This window comes from Plasmodium chabaudi (genome assembly GCF_900002335.3).
Source record: "Plasmodium chabaudi chabaudi strain AS genome assembly, chromosome: 13".
Taxonomy (NCBI): domain Eukaryota; phylum Apicomplexa; class Aconoidasida; order Haemosporida; family Plasmodiidae; genus Plasmodium; species Plasmodium chabaudi.
The window spans coordinates 501,932-513,236 of NC_030113.2; the positions used below are offsets into that span (position 1 = coordinate 501,932).

The following is an 11,305-nucleotide window of genomic DNA, read 5'->3' on the forward strand; positions in this document are numbered from 1 at the left end:
TACTAGTGCATAATACAGATACTAGTATCCACAAAAAATTTTATTCTCTATACTTATTATTATTTACATTTATTCTGTATTACTTTATAATTAATATCCTTACAATTTTTGCTACTACTTTTTTTTCATGGTTTGCAATTTTTATTTTGTTTTAATAATTTTTTAATATTATTTTTTTTCATATTTTGTAAATAAACAAAATAATATTATATGCATATATTATATATAATTATGCATAAATATATAGCTAAATTTTTTTTTTTTATTTTTGTCCATATTTTGCATGTTGTTTTGTAAATTCGTTAAATCATTTCTTTTCTTAGTACAACAAATATAGCAATCATTTTTTTTTTGTTCTTTATCATAAAATTTTTAATATAAAAAAAAGCAAGTAAATAAGAAAATCGAAAAATAGAAAAGTAGAAGAGTAGAAAATGATTTTTAAGAAAGTATCCATTGATCCCTCTTTGCTGAAAAGGTAATAAAAATCGCCAACTATCATACGATATAAAAATGTCATATATTTAAATTGTATGCATATGTACATATATTCATACAGCTAATCATGTTAGTCCCAATGCGATTCTCAATCAATGAAATAAAATATTGGGAATAATTTATATTTTTAAATGATGGTACTGTATTCCCGCTTGCGTTGCCATCACGTTTATACACCCTTTGCAATCATTCTCCTCTATACTTACATAAATCTACCTTCCCCCTTTTAGGCTAAGCAAAGAAGGGCTAGTATCCATTGAAGTTGCCAAAGCGAGCGACATAAAAATATTAAACAAAGACAATGCGGAAAAAGGTGCAAAAAAAAGTGCGAAAAAAAGTAGCAAACTCAATAAAGTTGCAAAAAAAGCAATTACAAAAAAGGGAAAAGAAAAAAAAAAAAAAAATGAAATAACTAAATCTGTAAAATCAAATGAAACAGTTCAGACAATTGAAGATAATCAGGAGGATAGCACAAAACCTAAAATTGGAGTAAAAAGAAAAAGAAAAAGAGTGAGAGGAAAAAAAAAAAAAAAAATTAAAATAAATAAAAGTGCATCTGAAAAAAAGGAAAATGATGTAGAACCAAAAAATTATGATAAAGATATGAGTAACCAAAGTAACAAAGAAAATAAAATAAAGAAGGATGAACCAAAAAAGAAACAAATCTTTGATATAGAACAAATTATAAAAAATGAAGAAGAGTTTAAAAATATAAAAGAAATAAAATATAAAATACATTGTTCTAAATGGAATAAAGATAATGAATTGAATATACCTCACAGTATAATGAAATCATTATATGATCATAATTTTTTTAGTCCTAGAGAAATACAAAGTAAAACATTGGAGCATTCTATAAATGGAAAAAAAGATATAATTGTTGTATCAAAAACAGGAACAGGAAAAACACTAACCTTCTGTTTGCCCATATTAACCAATATATTACAAAATAAGTTAAAAGAGTTTCATACGAAAAAACAACAAATAAATAATAATCCAAAAAAAGCAAATAAAAAAACAGGACAAAAATTCCGATGCCTAATATTAGTACCAACACGTGAATTAGCTGTTCAAATCTTAAATCATTTTAATTATGTTAATAAATATGTTAATATATATATTATAACAATTATAGGAGGCTTAAATATTAATAAACAGCTAAGATTGATATCAAAGAAACCAGAAATTGTTATTTGTACTCCTGGACGATTAAAATATTTTTTACAATTAGAAGATAAAATTAATTATTTGTGTAACATGAAAAATGTAAGATATTTTGTTTGTGATGAAGTAGACAAAATGATTGAAACATCTTTTATAAATGATATCCATTTTATTTCAAAACATTTATATAAATCTGTGGATGATAAAAAAAAATTTATTCAGACTTTTTTATTATCTGCAACATTAAGCTTAACAGTTCAATTACATAATGAAAATTTGGCTAAGCTATTAAATTATGTTTCCATAAGAAAAGATAAATCATACATAATCGATTTGACAAATGAAAATGACCATAGCCAAAATAGCATGACAATTTCTAATAATAATGACATAAGTCATGGCAAGACAACAGTTTTACCTGACCATTTAAAGCTAAATATAATTAAATGTGAAAAAAAAATTATTTTACATAAACTTTATTATTTGTTAAAGCTATACATTTTAAAGGATTTACAAAATAATAAAGAAAATCAAGTTAAAAAAATTATTATATTTCTTAATACAATTAAATTAGTAAAAGATGTTAGTACAATATTTAAATATTTATTTTTTGAACCTGGTTTAGAATCATCTATACCAAATAAATATAAAACAAATTTATGTTTATCCCAAAAAATTAATATATATTCAATTCATTCGAAACAAACATTAAAAGAACGAATTCAAAGTGTATCCAAATTTACAGAATCAAATAATAGTTCTATTCTATTTTGTACTGATGTTCTGAGTCGAGGAATAGATCTAAACAAATGCGATCTGATTATTCAGCTTAATTGCCCAATCTCAGATATTACGTTTATCCATAGATCTGGTAGAACTGCTCGAAACTTGAAAGCAGGTAAGAACAAAGGAAAAACACTTATGCAACAACCCTTTGCAATTATGTAATGAAAATAGTTAAGATACATATATTTGTAAAATTTTATAATTTTATAATTCTTTTTAGGTGAATGTATTTGTTTTATCACCGATGATGAAATATCTAGATGGAATGTTTCACTCAACAAAATCGGATTGAATTTAGAAAACCTTAAGGAATATGAACATGTCAAAACTATAGAAAATAATGAGTTTACAAAAATAAACAAAGCAATTAGATATTGTGATGAAATGTTACAATTACAAAATAAAATAAAAAGTAATAAAGAAAAAATGAATTTAAATAAACTAGCCAAAGATGCAGAACTATCAAATGATGATGATCTAACATCCGATTCAGACAATCCATTACCTAAAAAAACTAATGACCATCTTCTTAAAAATATATTTCGTTTAAAAAAACAATTATATACTACCCTCTATCAAGAATAAACCTTTTGCAGCCTCTACATTTTTACTTATATCTACCAATCCATGTTTATATTTTAAAAAACTGTGATCATATTTGAGAATCACAAAGAAATTATTTCACATATATTTCATGCTGAAAATGCATATATATATATTTTTTTTGTAACACCATTTTTTTATTTTTTTTTTTCACTCCTAAATCGAATATTTGATTTTCCCACATAAATACCATTTTTTAATCATATTCATATATGTGTACATATATTTTTTTTTCAACTAACTTTGATTTTATCACAACAATATATCGCTGTTGTAGTAAAACAATGTAACATCATTAAAAATGTTTTCCATAAAAATATGTAAATAATAATTTACCTAATAAAGTTATGTTTTAAAAATTTATTTTTTTTATAAAATCGGGGAATGTTTATGCATATCCCAAATTATTTACACAGTATATTTTCTTCATTCTTATAATTGTTTGAAAAGTTTAATATATCAAAAAAAAAAAAAAAAATAAATATATGTATAGGATATGGGTGAGAAAAACAAAATAAATTTTTTCATTGCAATATTCCTTTTAGTTAGCTTAACCAGTTTAGGGCATTTTATGCATGGCAACATTTCTTAATATCATAGCAGTAGTTCTTTTTTGGTGAGCCATCAAGCCTACCGATTAGGAACTTTTTCTTAAGTTGATTTATTTTAAAGAAAATAATAATTGTGTTTATGAAACTAAAAGGGTACTATCTTCTATTTTTTATTTTATTGTTTGATCTTACGTTTTAGTCGCTCACCATGTTAGTACATCAAAATGGCCACTCTGTTTACTCGCCGATTTAACAAATACAATATACCACGTGTAATAAATAATACAAAGGTTCATAAAATATATAGAGAAACAAACAAACGCCATGAAGATGATTTATTCAAGATCTATAACAAAGAGCTAGTAGCATTTCCATATGAAGAAGAGAAATATAATGAATTGTTAAATATAAAAGTAAATAAAGAAAAAAGAAATATAGCTGATTTTTATTTTAATCCAAATATATATATAAATGTACATAATAATAAAATAAAAAATTTAGAGTTCTCTGATTTTGATCTTGAGAATGTAGATAAGTATTTCTTATTTGAAAAGGAATATTTAGATACTTATTTTCCTGAAGGCTTAGCAGGAGAAATACCAAAAGATATATTAATGCACAATACAGATAATGATAACTTCGATCTATTTCTAAATAAAACAAGTAAAGAAAATTCTAAAGCAAAGAGTAAACCTACTGATGCATCTAATTCATCGATACCACAAAACCACAACTTCGAACATCTAAAAGGTGTAGGAATCCTTTACAGAAAGTTAACACATGAAATTATAAACGAATTGAAGGTTTGTGAAAAAAAATACAAAATAACAAACCAACGCGAATCATATAATTTAGATAAATACTTTTTGGGTAACAAAAATGTTGATGCATATTATGATAATACAAAAAATGCTATTAATACATGTGTAGATAATGATGAAGAAAAAAGTAATATATATAAAAGTAGAGCCATATTAATAGATGGAAAAAGAGGAACAGGAAAAAGCTGTATATTAAATAGTGTTGTTTTGTGGGCTAAACTTCGTTCTTGGATTGTTATTTTTGTCCCTGATATTAAAAAATATAAATTTGATATAAACACTATTGTTAGGAGTAATACTAATTTATATATACAACCTGAATTAAGTAAAGAATTTCTTGAAAATATATTAAAAGTTAATGAACAGTATTTAAAAGAAATAAAAATAATAAAAGAAATTTTATATAATACATGTTTAGATGGAACCCATTTACTTTATAATAAAAAAATATATGATGATATTATTAAAAAAACTATAGAAGAAGAAATAGCTAATGATACCAATTATCCTAAACTAAGTGATATAGAACAAAATATGTATAGACAAAAATTATATAAGTTTTATCAAGATAATATTAAAATACCAAATATCTTAGATAAATTTTCTATACCTCAAAATCTAGTAGAATTAATAAATATAGGTATTAACAACTCTGCATATTCAAATTTATGTGTATACATATTATTTGAGCATTTGAAAAAACAAACACAGTTCCCTATTTTAATAGCCGTTGATCAATTTAATTACAATTTAAGTGTCTCCGAATATTTATCGATAAATTTTGAAAATACAAAATATAATGGATATATTCCTACTTATTATTTTACTATACCAAAATTATTATTACAATGGAATACTTCAAAATATAAAAGATGTGTTAAAATTGTATCCACTTGTTGGGATAGAGAAAATAGAAGAAATTTTAGACCAGATCTTCTTGGAATTAATAAAAAAGAAATTAAAACCCTTCGAAATTTTACTCTCATTGAATTTAAAAATTATGTTTCTCATCTCTTCAATCAAAATGTTATATACAATTTTGACATTGATAAATTGGAATATTTTTACATGTTAACAGGTTAGTCAACTTTTTTTATCATTCATAAATATCTGCATTTCGCTATCTATTGCTAATTAAAAAGTGTAACACATATTTAATCGTTTCGCATTTTTTAGGAGGAAATGGTTTTCAGGCAAGAAAACTTCTGACAACTCTATACTAATTCGAAGTCCCAAAATAAGCTTACCAAATTTGAATATTATAATGTGAAAAAAAACATTTAAAAACGAATTATCATTTTTTTCCACCTCTCACAATAGTACATGCATTATCTGCATGCACTATGTGCATACATTTTTTTGTCTTTCCTATTTTTTCATATGATCAATTTAGCACCCCCTTTATTTGTCCCTACATTTTTATCGTTCATCTGTACCCTTGTTTTTCTTTCGCTTTCAAAAAATCATAAATCTTATTTGCTACCAAAAAATTTATTTAACTTATAAATGTTTTAAATAAATTCGTGAATAATTTAAATAGTTACCATAAAAATTAAAATGAAATAAGTAAATAATAAAAAGTAAAAAAGAAAACTTCACCAAAAGAAATATCGGGCGAATGAGATCAAATGGCAAATGCGTAATTCGCGCCTTAACTAGTTTTGCACCGCCATCAATAATTGATGCGCACAGTGATACGAATATACATGGATACATATAATTCTTGCAAAACATATGCTAACATAAATAAGCGTATATGTGGGCAATGAATTGTTATATCCAAATCCAAACACAAACGCCCCACAAAAAAATGGCTTGCATATGAAGCGATAGAAATAAAAACAAAGCGAAATTAATTAAGTAAAAAAAATAACGTAAAAAAGCAAAATGACAAATTTAAACATAATGGTGGATCCACTTCTAATAAACTCAAAATAGACCAAATTAAAAAAAAAAAAAAAAAAAAAAACAAATAAATTGTAAAAAGATTCAGTTTTATGGTCTATTTTTTACACACACATCCTAATTAAAGAGGCATTGTATATTATGCCGATTTAGTAATCTTCGTAATTGCCTGCTAAAAACTCATGTTTCAATAAATCAATTGGGGAAGCCCGACGAGTTGGATCAATTCGTAATATAGTATATAGAAAGTCACAAAATAAATCATGCCTAATAATTTTATATAAAGGAAGAGATCTTTTGACATGCTTAATTGAGTCTATACTTGATGCATTTTCAGGCCAAGCCAACCTTAAATCATTTTTATCTATATATTTATAACCATTCGTTTTTGTAGCTTCATATAACATTTTTTTAGGTATAGGCTCTATAATACTTTCCATAAGTGCTAAATGCTCTAAATGCTCATGAGTTTTAAATAATAAATTACCAGTATATAATTCTGCTAATATACAACCAAAACTCCACATATCACTAGATACATCCCAACCTAAATTTAATATAACTTCTGGGGCTCTATACTGTCTAGTATTAATTATAGATCCATGATAATCACTTTTAAATGTAGCACATCCAAAATCAATTATTTTTATTCCCTTCGATTTAGATCTATATATTTGAATTCTTTTTCCATCTGTAACTCTTTTAACGGTCACAACTTTTTTTTCAAAAAGTGGATCATCTAATAAAATATTTTCAGGTTTTAAATCGGTGTGTGTTAATTTTATTTTTCTTAAATAATGTAATGCTTTTAAAATTTCAATACAATATAATTTTATATCTTCAATATGAAAACCATTATAATCATTTTTTGTGATTATCTCATAAAGGGATGGACCTAATGGTTCAAATATTAAACACATATGATCATAATACATAAATTTACCATGATATCTAACTATATTATTATTTTTTATATCATTGCTTTGAATTTTTTTTAATATATCAGCTTCGATTTTTGCTGATTTTGTATATTTTTTTACATTTCGAACAACTTTTACAGCATAATATTTTTTATTAACAATATGCTGACATAATAAAACTCTTCCAAATGTTCCATCACCCATTTTTCTCATAACTTTATAATGATCATTTAAAACCATTCCTTTTTCCCAACTAAAATGAACAATCTCATCATCAGAATAATTATTATCATTTACTTTTTTTTTTTTTTGTTTTCGAACACTATCATTTCTGCTACTACTTTTAGATGTTTCTGTTCTATGCCGTTTATTTCCCTTTTTTGTTTTTTTATCATTTTCATTACTCGAATCATATGAATAACTATTTCCTCGAGATTCATCGCTTCTCCGTTTTCTGCTATAATTATCACTACTAACTCGATTTTTTGTTTCTTTATATTTTTTCTTTTTCGCTTTACTATAATAGCTACTTCCCCGAGATGATTCAGATAAACTTTGTTCGCAGGTACTATACCTTTTATTATATTCCTTGCTTTGACTATTATCATCTTTACTATCAATAATATATCTTCTTTTTCGATTTATTTTATTATTACTATAATTATAAGATATATTATGGTTTTTTTTTAATAAATAATGATTTCCTTTATTCCTATCATACCTTTTCTTATAGTAATAATTATAATTATCTTTACTATTAATTTTTCCATCATGGATAGCATACATATCACGTCTGTTTGAATAAATTCGCCTTTTATTAAATGCTTTTTTTTCTAAATCAGTATTATTATAACTTCCTGATTCAGTTTTAAAACTACTTCCATAATACATTTTCTTCCTTTTTAATGTTGTACCATCATTAAATAAATAATATTCATTATTGTAAAATATATTTCCTTGACCAAAATGTGTGTCATAATATCGTCTATCATTATACATTTTTTTTTTATAGGAATAATATGTTCTTTTTTTTGATAAATTATAATTTTTTACATATTTATTTCGATAATCATCATTATATCTTGAATCTAAATATACTTTATAATGCTTCGGATCTTTGTCATATAATTTTTTTGTTGAAGAGCAACTCCTTTTACGCCCATTTTTGTTATACGTTCTTATGGTATGATCATTTACACCATAACCTTTATATTTTTTATTATATTTATTTTTATATTTAGAAGTACTTATACTTTCATAACTTCGATTTCTTTTGTTTCGTATTTGATGCCTATGCCCATTACCATTCATATTATATCTATAGTAATTATTATTATCCCGCCATGATGCCTCATAATAATATTTGTTGGGACTATTGTTTCTATATATATTTGAAAACCCCATGTATTTATTTTTTACTTGATTTGTATAATATTTATAGTAATATGTTCTATATTTATTTTTATATTTGTCATTCATACCTTTATTGTATACATTTTTGTTCATTTTATTAGTATATATATTTTTTTTTTTTACATATATACAAAATTAAATATAACTACATGAACAAGTCAGGCAATAATATACATAATTCTACTACTCCATTCTATCAAAATACAAAACATTACTTTTTTTTAACGAAAATTTTGCAGTTATTTTTTTTGAAAATTGACTTTAATGTGAAAAAAATGACGCATTATACCTGTGTATACATTTTACCCATTTATTATATCAATCTATGTAAATATTAAAAAAATGTTATATATACAATTATACATATATTTATAATATGCATACAGTGTGAATAAAAATATATATCACATTTTTACAAATATATGCATACATGCAATATTAATTCCAAATAAAGTCTACGATTTATGAACGTTAAAATTGCACTTTCAATTTTCATTTTTTTTTGATGTTATATTGCAACATTATTTTTAAATTAATTTACATCTTTCGAAAAAAAAATGCAAAACGAAACAAAATAAGCATTTGCTATTTTTCCTTAATTATTCATACAAAATTTATGTAAACATTTTTCTTTATTAAAAAAAAGAAAAATAAAAAAACAAAATTAAAGGAAAAAAGATGCACAAACGTTACATACATTTGCCAGCGTCGAAAAAAAAATATATCATGAAAATTAACCAACATAATTAATTATTTTATTTTTTAAATTATATTATATAAAATAAATATAGAAGATAAATACTTGTTATGCTTGTACCTAAATACATATACAACCATATTGCAACCCCAGAAAAATTGTATTATCATTAACAAGACAAATATATAATTTATTATGGCTGATTTAACAATGTACTAAATCTACAAAATATTATTGCATATTCATATTTTTTAGTAATATCATATTTTGGCTGTACATAAAAAAAGTGATATATCTTTCCAAAGAATAAAAAATTAATTTCCAGGAGCGTAAAATAATGTTAATTAAAAAAATAGTATACAAGCGTATATAGTTAAAATAAAAGCCTATATATGCGCATGTTTTTTTCAATTAATATAACTTTTAAGGGTGTATATAAAAATCTATTTTTGTACAGCTGCATAGAAAATAGCGATAACATAAATAAAAAGTTATTGCTGTACATATTTTCATAATAAATACCACCACTCCCCTTTTTTTGCATAAAATTGTAAATATAATGAATAAAAATATAAATGACAAATCCCAGACAGGTGAAAAAGGAGATAACATCGAAATTCTTAAAACTTTAGACCCAATAATTAAAGAATTTCAAACGAATTTTAGATTAATTAATTCCAATTATTCATTAACAGATTTTGAAAATGCACTAAACCCTATTGAATATGCTGAATTTAATTCATTTTTGGCATATTTTATTTGTTCGCTTTTTTATTCGTATTTAAAAATATCTGGAAATTTGATAAATAATGATCATCCCATTAAAAAGGAACTTAAAAAAGTTCAACTGTTAATGAAAGAAATAAAAGAAAAAAATCAGAAATGTAATAAACAAAATAATCAAGAAAAACAAACTATCAAACTTAATAAAGATGCGACAAAGAGAATAATCGATTCTTGTGTTTCTTATAACAATGATTTAAAAAAAAGAAAATGTAAAGAAGATGAATAATTATTATTTATGTTTTTAAAATGATAACCATTGTATCATTCATTTTTATTTTATGATATAAACATAATTTTGTATTTTTAAATTCTTTAATTGCTAAAACCATAACAGACATTTGTATGCATAATTAATGTATAAAAAAATATAAGAATAATATTTCCTTTTTTATTAATATTCCGTTTATTTTTTCCTCCCCATATTATGTACTTCTCTACAACATAAATGTTATTTTTTTATTTATTGTATATCTATTTGTTTTGGTTTTTTTCATTATATCCAAAGCATGGATAATAACAATTTATATTTTTTGTTTAAATGTAAAAGGCATAGCTTTTCTATATATATTCTACACATAATATATAGCATTGCGAATGTTTAACCTTTTCAGCATTACTATGTTTTATTTTTTTTACTTGTTTGTGCACATTATTTTTTAAAAACATATTTGTATAATATTTTATTTAGCTGTATGCAAACATTTGATATTTCAAAAAAGACATTTAAAACTTTTATGATCATAAAAAAGAAAAAGTAAATAAAATATATATGCAAAATAGGAAATCGATACCGCCAATGCTAAAACGTTTTGCAAATCAGAGTGGCATAGTAGTAGGAATATTAACCAGTTTAAATGCGCTACTCATAAGTAATGATTTATACAAATGTATGTGTATATTTGTACGACGAAAAATTGGATACACTGATTATTCCTTATTTAATATAACCAAATCATATAATACGTACAACTTTGCTATGTGTAGTGTTACAGCGAATTGTACATATAATTCAGCATATACCTTAGTTCGAACATTTTATAAAAATACTTTTAATATTATTCCGAAATTTGCTTAAAGAATTATTTCCTCTATAGGAACGTTTCTTTTCACTATCTGTAAGTGATACTTATATAGAGTATATTAAAATATAAGAAAAATGTT

General features: G+C 23.6%; 4 protein-coding genes across 4 annotated transcripts; 3 read left to right on the forward strand and 1 right to left on the reverse strand.

The window, feature by feature from the left end:
- Window positions 1-434: 434 nt before the first annotated feature.
- On the forward strand, window positions 435-3,033 carry PCHAS_1312200 (ATP-dependent RNA helicase MAK5, putative; the record flags this gene model as incomplete). The annotated part of the gene is made up of 3 exons (XM_016799132.1): window positions 435-478; window positions 729-2,560; window positions 2,669-3,033. 3 exons carry the CDS (start codon window positions 435-437, stop codon window positions 3,031-3,033), a joined length of 2,241 nt encoding a protein of 746 aa, XP_016654467.1.
- Window positions 3,034-3,826: 793 nt separating this feature from the next.
- PCHAS_1312300 (mitochondrial ribosomal protein S29 precursor, putative) lies at window positions 3,827-5,646 on the forward strand (the record flags this gene model as incomplete). The annotated part of the gene is made up of 2 exons (XM_741002.1): window positions 3,827-5,501; window positions 5,600-5,646. 2 exons carry the CDS (start codon window positions 3,827-3,829, stop codon window positions 5,644-5,646), a joined length of 1,722 nt encoding a protein of 573 aa, XP_746095.1.
- An 831-nt stretch (window positions 5,647-6,477) lies between these two features.
- On the reverse strand, window positions 6,478-8,754 carry PCHAS_1312400 (serine/threonine kinase-1, putative; the record flags this gene model as incomplete). The annotated part of the gene is made up of 1 exon (XM_741003.2): window positions 6,478-8,754. The coding sequence occupies one exon, from the start codon at window positions 8,752-8,754 to the stop codon at window positions 6,478-6,480; it is 2,277 nt and encodes a 758-aa protein (XP_746096.2).
- A 1,163-nt stretch (window positions 8,755-9,917) lies between these two features.
- Window positions 9,918-10,370, forward strand: PCHAS_1312500 (conserved Plasmodium protein, unknown function; the record flags this gene model as incomplete). Its single annotated transcript, XM_737031.1, has 1 exon — window positions 9,918-10,370. One exon carries the CDS (start codon window positions 9,918-9,920, stop codon window positions 10,368-10,370), a length of 453 nt encoding a protein of 150 aa, XP_742124.1.
- Window positions 10,371-11,305: the final 935 nt, after the last annotated feature.